The sequence below is a fragment of the Mytilus trossulus genome, chromosome 7 (assembly GCF_036588685.1).
Source record: "Mytilus trossulus isolate FHL-02 chromosome 7, PNRI_Mtr1.1.1.hap1, whole genome shotgun sequence".
In the NCBI taxonomy this organism is placed as follows: domain Eukaryota; kingdom Metazoa; phylum Mollusca; class Bivalvia; order Mytilida; family Mytilidae; genus Mytilus; species Mytilus trossulus.
Genome location: NC_086379.1, coordinates 80,638,026 through 80,651,382, shown reverse-complemented (window position 1 = coordinate 80,651,382; position 13,357 = coordinate 80,638,026). Strand labels below are relative to the sequence as shown.

Sequence of the window (13,357 nt, the reverse complement as noted above, 5' to 3'; positions counted from 1 at the left end):
TGCAAGTACTTGTAAAATATTTTTTCTTTTGAAATCAACCCTCTTTTTAAAAGGTCATTGAGTCTTACACATACTTCATCTGCCTTTTCAAGTGAAATTGGGAAAATATAAAAATCTTGATCTGACTCTTTATTCCAATCTGTTATTGATTCTGCTTTTGAAAGTTCTATATCTTGATCACTCTCAATTTGAGATCCGTCTAGGTCTTCTAAGGAATTACTATTGTCTTGTGGAGATATGGCTGTTTGTGTAAACTGTGTATCAATATCCTCTGGCCATTCCAATGACTCTTCATTTTCATCACTAAAAATAATCACAATAAAAACTACAATGATCTACAATACCTTTTGAATTTTATAATTCTGGAATATTTTTAATATTTTGTTCATCTGCATTCTTTTTCATGCTAACTCAAGCAAAGGTTACTTGTACTGATAAGTCTGATATAACAGATCATAGCATGATCTTACATATATTGCAAAGCAATGGCACTGACTTATAAAATTCTACACCTACAGTAGGATGAATTCTCTCATTAAAAAAGACGTGGTATGATTGTCAATGAGACATCTCTCGAACAAAAGACCAAATGACACAGAAATTAACAACTATAGATCACTATAGGTAATTGTACAGCCTTCAACAAAGAGCAAAGTCTACACTGCATAATCAGCTATAAAAGGCCCCGAATTAACAAATATAAAACAATTCAAACTAGAAAAAGTAACAGCCTAATTTACTAATTTACACCAGTTTCATTCATGATCATTCATCTATTCTATTGTAATAAAAAAAAACAATGAAAAGGTAGGGTGATTGGAAATTTGACCCTTTTACGCTCCTTGTTTTGGAGTGCAGTACTGACAGAGGCTATGCCTGGGCTCAAGTAGCTTATTAAGCATTCTATTATGCTATCAGGACTATCATGGCTTTTATCTTGGTTTGCTGCCTCACTCTCTAATCTCTCTGGCACATCCATGTTTTGGTGAGGATCAATAACAATAGGGGAAAGAAACCTATGTTTAGGTGATGGTCTTTGGTGGATATGTAACAGAAATACTTCTCCGAGTAAGGAGCACTCTATTAGCAATGGTAGGACCCCAATTGTCAGTGCTCTTCAATTTTTTACCAAAAATTGGCTTTTGAAATTCTAACATTCCAATTTTCAATAACTGATAACAGTAATTACATTCTCACAATAACAGATAACAAAAAATTAAAAAGTCCTATAACAGCTAACAAGGAATAAGCCAATAACAGCTAACAGCAAACATATTTTTGGAATAACAGATAACAAAGAATTGATTTGCCCTATAACAGCATAACAGTTATAACCCTTGCCCCCCCTCATTAAGGTATATAGCAATTTTTTTCAGAAACAAGTGCCTGAGACTATTTACTAGTCCTCGAGTAAAGCTATGATTGTGTCACCGAAAAAATAGGACCGGCTAAAATAAGTCTAAAGCGAAGGATGAGTTCTTATATTGGTTAATTTTACATGGAAATGTGTAAATGTCTATGAGGGTGGGTCAAGGCCAAGTTTTCTATGTTTTTTCTCACAGAAGCAATCAGTGATATATGTCAAAGAGAAACCTGAATGACGCCAAAGGGACTTTCAAACTCATAAGTCGAAAATAAACTGACAACATAAATCTAGTACTCCTCCTTGAAATAGCGTACTTGTGATAACTATACAATACAATACAATACAAAACAATACAATACAATACAATACAATACAATACAATACAATACAATACAATACAATACAATACAATACAATACAATACAATACAATACAATACAATACAATACAATACAATACAATACAATACAATACAATACAATACAATACAATACAATACAATATTTTTATTTTCCAAATTAAAGAGCCCAATTAGAGCATAACACTAATTACAATACGATAGGGTACAAACGTTTGAAACTCGTAGTTTATGGAAAGATCAAAGTACTGTATGACTCAGCTGCTCCCCTACCACGAAAGGATCAGAGTGCCCCTCCTTGTAATACTCCAGAGTTAACCGTCGCTTCTTTAGATCCACTTTCATCAATATCGACACAGGAACTTGTCTCAATAAATTTCTTATGTTTAAATTAAGGTATATTAAAGGGGGGGGGGGGTCTGAGACAAGTGCCTGTGAATATAGACCTTCATTTTTCCCAAACTTCATAAAATACTGATCTAACGATTTATTGAATTATCCTATTACACAATATTTGTCTAGTTTACATAGACTTTAAAATTGGCGTTTTAGTGTAGAAAATGTTGATCAACTTAAACTGATAATATGAATAATTTTACATACAAACATTAAGAGAAGTATATGCATACATATTTAATTTTAGCTGTAATTTTACCTATTGATTTTAAAGTCAAACCGATATTAGTTCATATATTTTCTTAAGAATATGGAAATGAAGAGGATATTGATTAATACATTCTCTTTCCCTTTCTTCTATCAATGAAAACGTTCTTATATCCTAATGGTATCGCCAACTGCATTCAAATTAACTATGTAGCTTTCTTAGATGCTTTTGAAACACATATATATGTATATATTTCGGCTTAACAAATGGTCTTCGTCAGTGTCGATAATTTTGACAAAACTGCATGCCAGTCAGTTTTTAGGCGTTGCGACAAGAGAAGGACTGGACACATGCTGAACCTTTTGGACTAGACAACTTTATACATATCTGTTAGATAACTATGTATTGTATATAATTTTACTCAATACAATAATAATCAGCATTGTATTAAAGCTTAAGCCATGACTTTCAAACATTTACTTAAGAAAGTTATATATAATTTGATTTCATTGCCGAATGTTATTTATTTAAACTCAAGCTATAATGTTATGTTGTGTAAAATGTTTATGACTGCTTGGGCCTTATAAGGAAATAAAATATTCTTTTTCTATAGAATTAAGAAATATTTCATGGGGGCTTGAATATATCGTGATTTTACCACGGGTTGGCCCTTTATGACAAATATTTTACCCTGAGCGATAGCGAGGGGTAAAATATCGGCATAAAGGGACAACCCGTGGTAAAATCTAGATATATTCAAGCCCCCATGAATTATTTCGATTCTAATAGGACAAATACGGCAATTGTTTTGGATCGAAGCGCTCTAGGTGAAGGCATTATTTGCCGTTCCCATAAATAAACGCACTATTAAATTGACGTAAAAGAACGGAGCAAACTGAGTGAGTGACATGCTGACTATTTTAAATAACATATTTAAATAGGTTTGGATGAATTTAAATGATAATTTTACTTAAATGTCTTATATGTATACAAAAATGGCTTATATAACTCGTTTTAGCATCGTTTGTTTACATTTCCTTGTTGTGATGATTTTCGGTTTCACAAGCGTGTACTTTCCCGGTAAATGCTTATATTCTGACGTCAACGTTCTATGACGTCGAGTAGTTCATTCATAAAAAAAGCATATGACGTGGGAGTACGATCGGAACAGCCCAAACAATATATTCATATTTTACCACGGGTGTGTACTCAAAGCGTTTGAAGGACGTCATGTTAGAATAGTATTTATTGCGTTGCAGCGTGCGTTGCAGGGTGTCGAATGCCGTGGAGAAGTCCAGCATGTCGACGTTAGTTTGACCAGCATCATATATATCGTTTCATCTGAGACTACTATAACAGACTGTTATAGTAGTCTCAGGTTTCATGAAGTTATGCAATATGTCTAGTAGTACGGTTCGACACGAATAGTCAGACCTAAATCCACGGTTTACTGTGAGACAATGTCAGCTCTGTGTTCTTGTTTATGTACTTTACCATGTGATCGAAGATGACCAGTTTCAGTATCTTACACGGTACATACGTGTATGATTCTTATCTGAAGCTTTCGGGTGAGAATTGCCAGTTTTTCTTTCCTGAATACGCTTTATATGTTAGCATGTAACCATGCAGTACCTGTGTTGGGCAGCCGGTCCAGTTTTTATCGGTTTTTTTATTCGAATATGTAAACATGCATGAGCACTGCTTGAAGAGCCGTAAAAATATGTAGATTAGCATAAATGATATAATGTAATGTGTATAGAACTTATGTGAGACGACAAGGATATTGACAGACCTGCCAAAAGTATTTCAAAGGAAAATACAACAGACTGATACGACTTCCTTGAAAAACTAAGTCGTACAGACACATGGTCTAGATGGCGGACTTATAAATGACAAAATATATGATGGAACTATAAACCAGTATAGTCTATGGTCGTTTTTCTTTTGATTTGAATTCCAAATGGAAATGTATGACCGTTTTTTGGGTGTTTTTTTTTATCCAATTTGAAGTTACTTTTATGAAATGTCATTTGTATTTCATTTTTATGCTACTGTCGGTTTTTGCTTTTTTATATGAATAAGTGATTGATTTATTCAAAGCGGCAAGGCTCGAACGAAATATTGCATCATAATCTATAATTATCGAACGAAATTGATTTTAGAATTATAATTGCATGTCATCTGAAACTGTTATAAACTTCTAAAATCTATATAGTATCATATAAAATAAAATTGAGAACGGAAATGGGGACATTACATGTAAATACTTTACAAATGGAGAATTGCATATATATCACATGTATGTCTTGAAATAAATATATTGTAACTGGAAACTAAACTGTTATTGCATATCAATTACAGGTATTACTTTACATGCATAGAAACTTAAGTTTTATTGCATATGTATACATTGTGATTTATTGTCTATAAAACTATAGAATTATTCGATTTACTAAGTTTTGCTTACTCATTGATTGGCTTAACCGTATATAAGGTATATTATGGAATTTTCAATTTTATTGGCTATCCAACTTCGTATTGGATGTGGCCTTCTAACTATATTGATTCCAGCGCCACTGGCGAGTCTTATGTAGACGAAGCACGCGTTTGTCGTACGAAATTGTAAGCCTGGTATATAGTTGATGAGTTGTACAAGAATATTTTTAATCATCGACGTTGAACCTATCGACTAGTGACAGCAGCTGATGGTATATATATAGAATGGAATTCAAATGAGCAATTATCTATCATTGTCTGTTGTAGTCTTGAGTGAGCACATGTGTTATAACTTATATATTCTTTTCTATCCTATACATTCATCGCTAGGGTAACAAACATCACTCTTTGCATAACACTGACTGATAGGTTGCCAAGTATTTATACTACATAGAAATCATCATAGAATACTACACGTGTATTTTTTGTTTACTTATCTTCGTGTCTTTACAACGTCTTTTACAGGAGTTGGAGGAATACATACATTGTAGTAATTTACAGTCCATACAAATTTTAAAACTTATTAGTCCAAAAGTATGTAAGAGTATTAGTTTGATAGAAGAATATGATATGTAACATGCTTTAAACAAAAAAATATCAAATCAAGTTATTTCAGAATCCTGGGATGATAAAGGAATATTTAAAAGTAAGAATGAATAGACTAACTTACCAAGATTCTTCCGGTCATTGTTTGGCCAGAAATAAGCTCGCCAGCCCAGTCTTTTGCTTCTGTCATCCATCCTATTTCTGGGTCTGGGGTCTTTAAGAAAATAGTACCTCCTCCAGCCCCACTGACTGTTTGGGAGCCTTTCCTCTTCTCAGGAATAGGTAACGGTCCTGTATGATTTGCCACTTTTGCTTGAGGTATTTTTTTCCTTTTGTGACAACATATCCACAATATTAGACGGTATACAGCAATAACAACAATTCCCGCTAAAAATGTAACGAGACTGGAAAGTAAGAAAATGTACCATCTCCTTTCTGACAGACAGTCATCTATCGCAGTAGTGTTTGTCATCTTGATGGAATATTCAGGCTCAGTCTTTACTACACAGACTCCACATATATTTCCTCATAATAAATATAAAGTGACAAGTTACAACAGATTGCTTACATTGTGAATATTCCCACATACAACAGTACTTAAATCTGTAGTACAGTTATATTTACAATTTCTGTCGTTAAATCCCAAATGTCAATGAATGAAAACGAATTGATATGTTGTGATTGTTTACATGTGGTTATTCGTCGTATCGAACTCCATTAAGTAACGAGTCTACCTCCCCTTCATCAACAATCTTTGGTTTCTATGTCATCAGTCAAATGTGGTGGTGACAAAACATAATTATTACAATATGCTCCATTCATTGAGACGGATTCTCTTCTGTAATGTTGTCACACAATAACGGGATATAAATATTAAAAGCTTGTTAGTCGATCATTTATCTTTCATCGAGGCGTACCGTTGATTATCGATCAGCTTCGATTTTCTTAACGTTTTCCTCACCATTTTGTTGCTCAAGAGTTCTGCCGTTAGCATGTGCTATATAAAACCGATATTTCTACTTAACAACAAATACATGTAGATATATATTATCTCTGTGATTATTGGCATATTATGTTACTGTAATATAACGATTTGCTCGATCGATTGTTAAAGGAAAAAATATTGAAAATCAAATGTCACAGCTGAATAGAATACCACTATAGTATAAACGTGCATTCAAGAAGAAAGTTGAAATAATATCCAAGTATATCATATATAATTTCGCACTTGTGATACCGTGTAGTTATAGCAAGATAGTACGGTTTATAAGTAAATTTAGACATAATTTTGTGATATTATTTTGAAATTGGTATTTAATTCTTATTTAAATTAAGCTTGAAAAATTACTGTGTTCCTAATTCCTATTTGTGTTCTCACAGATAATGCGGACGTAATTGTTTTAAACTTGTTGATCTTCCACTAATCGAGGTTATGAATATATATAATTATAAGCTCATTACAATACCTATTTAATATTATACAGATTTGAAACATGCGGATTTCGGGTATCAAAGGTTCACACTGGTTACTCGGTGAATGGAAGGAACTCAACAATAGTTCAAACTTCTTTATACAGTTATTTTGTGTAAAAATTAGGAACTAAAATATAAAAAATAGATTTTCCGCCGTCTATGTGGTATGATTAATATAAATGCATATGTACAAGCCTGGTCACGACAAATAAAAGTCAGAAAAAACGAAAATGTATTACTAAAGCTCATATACTATAATATTAAGACATATAATATAAGAGATGTCTCTGCTAAAACTAATAGGCACAAGACTTCCTGGCATTTGAACCCCGAACCGTATTTGTGGCGTTGGCTTATTCCTTCAACCAGGTGGGTTCAAATTGTAGTCTTTCTAAAACAAGATTGTTTTATAACAGTAGATGTTGTTTTTTCAGTGTGCCAAGACTCTGTGTTGAAGACTATACTGATGGTTCAAAGCATTATATCCTCCCAAGCGTGTCTGTATAACAACCCAAGTACGAGAAAAAAATTATTTGAACATTTGTTATTTAGATCATAAATCACACTGCCAAATCTCCTGAAAAGATGACACCTTTTTTGAGACTGTTAATGATTTTGATAGAATTGAATAAATGATCCACGGATATCTCTTCTTTAAATTTATCTATTAATATCAAATTGAGCACAAAATTGATTCATCATTTTTTTTACGCAATCCCACTGAAGATTTTTACTGTAAATATCACCCCGTTCTGAGATTGACCAACAAAAGATATAGGAATAGGAACAGAGAAAAGAAATTCACTCTGAAAATTGAATTTTATATACTGTAAAATAGATATATTTTAGATGTAAATGATGGCAATAAATTAAAGGCAAGAAAAAAAAAGGATCTTGAATATCTCAATCTTCTTTGATCAGTATAAAGGTATCGATTCTGTATAACAGAAGTTTGCTGAACTTGATCAATCCTGTGGTCAACAAAGCTAAGTTAATCTTTTTCTTTGAAATCTGAAATATTGATTGCAACTAAAAACTTCTACATGAGAAATCGTGTAAAATTTACACGGTACAATATTACATGGTACATTGAGATTTTTGAAACAAATTGGAAATTATAGAAATTACTATTTCAAGAGCGACAAATCCAACATTTGTTTTTAAATTCTTGTTTACTCTGCTCTAAATGTAAACGTACTTTATTTGACAATCACAAATAGTTCAAAATGGCTAGCGGCAACAGATAATCTATACATATATGGGAATATATTGCTTTGGCCATTAGACAGGCTGCAAATACAAAAATACGTGATTTTGCAATGACCAACAACTAGTCTATATATGTAAACGTAAAAGTATAATGGGTTAAAAGAACAGAAAAAAACTTCCTATTACGGTCACTCGCGTTGCTAAATAACTTTAAAACTTTATGTTATTTTTTACCTTATTTGTTTTTGGTATGTAAAATCTAGAGAAATAAAGGTTTTGTTTAACCCCCCCACTTTATTTAAGTATTTGCCTGTCCCAAGTCAGGAGCCTGTAATTCATTGGTTGTCGTTTGTTTTATGTGTTACATATTTGTTTTTGTTCATTTTTTTTATATAAAAATAGGACCGTTAGTTTTCTCGTTTGAATTGTTTTACATTGTTTTATCGGGGCCTTTTATAGCTGACCGTATGCGGTATGGGCTTTGTTCATTGTTGGAGGCCGTGCGGTGACCTATAGTTGTTAATGTCTGTGTCATTTTGGTCTTTTGTGGATAGTTGTCTCATTGATGACCTTTGCATTTTTGTGATGTGCTGTGCACTGGTCATGAGGAGAACTACTGCAGAATGAGATACTATATTCTCGGTTCTTTTTTTACTTTTTTTTTGTTTCCGTATTAATAAACTTTATATCATATTCTTTTAATATTAAATCGGCCTCATTACACTCAATGCCTCTTACAATAATAATATCCTACATTGCTCATATTATCAATTTATTATTTGTGCATTACTTATTGTGTATTTCACTAATGTTTATATAATCATTGTATTATGATGTTTTTGTATCTTGCCCGACACGGGCCCATGATTGGTAGAATAAAATAATGTCTAACGTTTAATGTTTAAATGTGTATAGAACTGAAAAGACCCAAGGTGACGGATGAACGTGCTAGACATAGAAAATATAGCAATTTCAAAGCTCTTTCCAGCTTTATCGTGAAGTTATCTAATTCCTGTCCAACAATGTTAAATCGAGATCATGCATTGCTGGGTTCAATATACGATAATGTATATCTAATTTTGTTGTGTAACTTGTCCTGCATTGCTGTTGGTTATTCCATTGAGAATGTATTTTCGTAAACATGTCACATACTAGTACTGATACACACAAATACTCATGATTTTTATAATGGTAAGCTATATCTTCCTTCAAATCATTCCTTTAAAATTTCGACCTAACAAATATATTTCTGCAGAATCATCACGACTAGCATTCGGTTTTACATATTTCACATTTAAAAACAGTTTCTTCATTGCATCTTCCAGTAATGTTTGCTGACCGCCCATCCATAATTTACACAAAACTGCTCCATCATTTTTCAACACCACAGTTGAGAATCTAATAACTGAGGAACAAAGTTCAATGATTATGTGATGGTCCATCGATCTATCGCCTGTACATGCAGGGGCCATGTCACTAAGAACCAAATCGGCCTTTTTGTTACCCAGTTTTTGAAGAATTTCAGCCTGTGTTTTAGCTGAAGTAAAGTCACACTTGCTTAGTAAAATAGCACCTCTAATGGGATTCACATATTGAAGGTCAATGCCTATAGCAGTCCCTTTTGGCAATTTTATATCTGTAAAATATGACAACATTAACTGATTTTCAACAAAATAACATTATACCTATACTCATTTTTCACATGCTAGATTATATTTATACATAGAATTGTATTCTCATTAATTTTAGAGCAGGTTAACCCTAGTATGTGGTTGTCTATTGTCATATCTTATTAATGTCTTGTATCTAATTTTGTGTTATTGATATATCTTTGGTTTTGGTTTATTGTTTTACGACTTATAGTCAGGACTATCCATTATCATAGCTTACCCAGTAGCCATGTGTCTGTAGTGGAAGACTCTATATTGCCCTTACATGTGTATTTTGTTTAATTCTGACGCTGGGCAGTTTTCTGATGCCATACAATCCACGTTTCTGGGAACCTAATGTGGCCATTTCGCATTTTAGCATTTGCGAAATCGAGAAAATTATTTTAACTTCGCGTTTTTCCTTAATGTTGAAAATAAAATGAAAACATGTCCCAACGTTTAATGCATACATGAAAACATCAATATTGGAGCAAATGTTATATATACATATACTGGTAATTGGATAACATGTCTGTAAAAATCATACAGTACTAGACTTTGATATACCAAGAGTTTGATATACCAAGAGTTTGACTTTCATTGTTCCTAAATCGAATACCATAAATACATTTAAACAAATCAATTTGTATTTTAGTAGTTTAAAAGTGTCGCATTGTATACTAGACAAATGTACTAATGCGACAAAAATTAGTTTAATTCATATTATCAATAGGGTATATATTTATAAATAGTTTATTGAGAAACATATTTTCCCGACGCCGTAGTGACTGCATGCATGCGATCCCCGAGAAACTGCTTCCTAAAAGTCTGAAAGGGAAAATTTGAAAGAGAAATTGTATCGAATGAGTTCGTCAAATTACCGCACTTGATCCCTTAATACATATTGAAACCCATGCACACTTGATCCCTTAATACATATTGAAACCCATGCACAAACTACAAATTGAAGCCCTGAATGCACAAATAAGGAAACAAACCCTAGTTTTGAAATATCCGACTTACGGTATATGATAACCGCCACAGACCAGGGCATTTCAGTTTGTTGAGGAGGACTGCATTTAGGAGGCCATAATAGGTATTAATTATTGTGATGATAAATATTTTTTTCCAATCAAAAATTCGTCAATATTCTTCATTGGTAATGAAGTGCGTAACGATGCTATTAGTTATTGGTTTAATTTGTTGTAGAAAATAATTATCATTTTTTTTTATATATATACAGGTGTTCGGTAGGTACGTATCTTCCAATGGAATAACAATTCATGCACAACTTAAAACACACGTAGTTATCATACCACACTAGTAAACTAAATTAAGAACTTTTGTGCACATAATGTTAATAATAAAAGAGAATGAAGTCCTCAGTAAGAAAATCAACATATAAATGATTAAAAAAATCGGGAACCTTTTTTCAACTATTGAACAGTGTTGAAACTTGCGCGATTACATACAGATGCTGTCATCATGACATGTCGTAAATCACACGATTTCCAACAAATTTGTATATTAAATAAAATAAAATAAATTAATTAAGTAGCAACTGTCTGCTTCATATAATATGCTTAAGAAGGCAGCATAAATGGTAAAACCCAGAGTAAAACCGTTTTTCTTCTTTTTTTTCGCCAGGGTCTTTTTGTGTAAACATAATGGAGCATACGTAACTAACGATGCCTCTCTGCCGGACTTGGCCTACTCGGTTCTTGTATAATAGTATAGTTATGTTCTGTGTAGCCAGATCTTAGCCATGATGGGCGAATATGCTGAAATGTCTTTTAAAAATCAAACACAATTGAATGCTTCGTGTTTAGTATTTTTCGTTGAGGTCCCTGTATTTTTCAGATAATTCTCATCTTCTCTGCTATTTTTCTCCTGTAATTTTATAGGCTGTCTGTTTGACGTTGTGAAGTGTTATGACGTTATTTACAGAACTTTGTAGTTCTTTTGCTTCATGCAGTGCTGATTTTTTTGCAAGGACGTCAGCCTCGTCATTGCCAGCTATATTGGCATCATCCATGTCCTGGTGTCCATGATATAATTACATGAAGTCCTTTTTGCCTTAGATGATCTATGTTTTCTTTTATATCTCTTATTACGAAAATATAGCTATTTGGGGCCCAGTTCAGTCTTAGTAGTCCAATCCTTTAGCGCTTTGTCAGATAATTATTTCTTTGTATTGTCTTCAGGCTTGTACATATTTTCTGTAATGCAGCATTCAAGCACTATGATAATCGTTATGAGTTCTGTCAGGAGGATGGATCCTCATTGTGCCACAGGTCTATACAGTCCTGCAGCAGGTTTAATGTTCTCAGCATAGATGTAGACCACAGGGTCCTGGGTTCCCTTTGCATGATCCATATGTGAACCGTTGTATTGCTTGTTCGTGTGTGCAATCTCCCATGAGTTCTCATATAAGGGAACTACAATTTGACTTTTAGAGTGGGACTAGCATGATAAATTGTGTCATGTACCCCCTAAAATTGAAATGGTAGCTCAAAGACAAAGGTTCTTCTTCCTTTATAGTACACGGCCTCCCATTGAAGTCATTATCGTACTGTTTACGTACATTTTCGATGTGAGAACAACTCAATAATGACATATGTGCGGGTATGTACGAATTATCTACAGTGGTGATTGTATTAGAGAATATAACATTACTTCTATACTGTATAGTATAGGCTAGCTATAGCCTACGGTAACTTGCTATTTAATTTCACAAATCCAGTCTACTAATTAAAAATTATTATCAGTAAGTACAACTGTATTCGATGATTATTTAAACTTACCACAGCCGTTTGAGTTTATCTTCTGAACAATAACTTGAGTCCAAGACCCCGGAGCACACCCACAATCAATAACAAGTTGTCCAGGTTTCAGTAACTTGTGTTTTGCATCAATTTCTATTAACTTAAATGCACTTCGACACCTCCAATCCTCTTCACGTGCCCTTTTAACGTATGGATCCCTAGCTTGCCTTTCTAACCACATGTTTGAGCTATGTTTTTTGCCATAATAACGTTTGATTGTCGTTAAAACTCTAAAATGATGCATTTCTACACGTGCATTTGTTTATTATTTACATTGGAAATCCCCTTCATTCGGAATAAAATGTTACTAAGTTAAAACTGTTGGTCCCGATATAATTATGAATAGGCACTTTAGTCTAGATACGGTACAAAACGTCATAATTTTTTCATTTCTGGATAACAAATCAGTGCGGAATAAAATAATAGTGCAAAGTTTTCAATAAATAATTTGAAATGTCTATGAGACAAAGACACAACAACTGCACTAGCGAATCAACAACAAAACAACTATGCATTTCTATATTAACAGTTGATATTTGTCACAGTCTCATTTACAATCATAACGCGGAAAACCCAATTTTACAATAAGCAATAATCTAATTAAATGCATTCTTTATTTAGCACTGTAATCTGAATTTTAAACTTTTGATAATTGGTAAATAGTTGTGAAACTTTTTTTTTTTATCTTCGTTGCTCATCATCATCAGTATTCAAAAATTCACAGCCGGATATAATATTTCAATAATTTTACAAAATTTTGACATATTCTGATTGTTTGTTTAATTAATGACTAGAAAGGAAACGTACTTTAAAGAATAAAGCATTGCAAGC

At 32.9% G+C, this 13,357-nt stretch overlaps 2 protein-coding genes across 2 annotated transcripts in view; both read right to left on the bottom strand.

Annotated features, from left to right (window-relative positions):
- Nucleotides 1-6,606, bottom strand: part of LOC134725951 (calcium-activated potassium channel subunit alpha-1-like) — a 73,024-nt gene extending 66,418 nt beyond the window's left edge. The window contains exon 1 of the mRNA XM_063590269.1: nt 5,495-6,606. Coding sequence (XP_063446339.1) covers nt 5,495-5,842 — 348 coding nt within the window. The 5' untranslated portion in view covers nt 5,843-6,606. The remainder of the gene's footprint in view (nt 1-5,494) is intronic.
- A 1,752-nt stretch (nt 6,607-8,358) lies between these two features.
- Nucleotides 8,359-12,837, bottom strand: LOC134725950 (rRNA methyltransferase 2, mitochondrial-like). The gene is made up of 2 exons (XM_063590268.1): nt 12,506-12,837; nt 8,359-9,688 (listed from the first exon to the last, which is right to left on the bottom strand). The coding sequence occupies exons 1-2, from the start codon at nt 12,768-12,770 to the stop codon at nt 9,261-9,263; spliced, it is 693 nt and encodes a 230-aa protein (XP_063446338.1). The 5' UTR covers nt 12,771-12,837; the 3' UTR covers nt 8,359-9,260.
- Between the last annotated feature and the right edge of the window lie 520 nt (nt 12,838-13,357).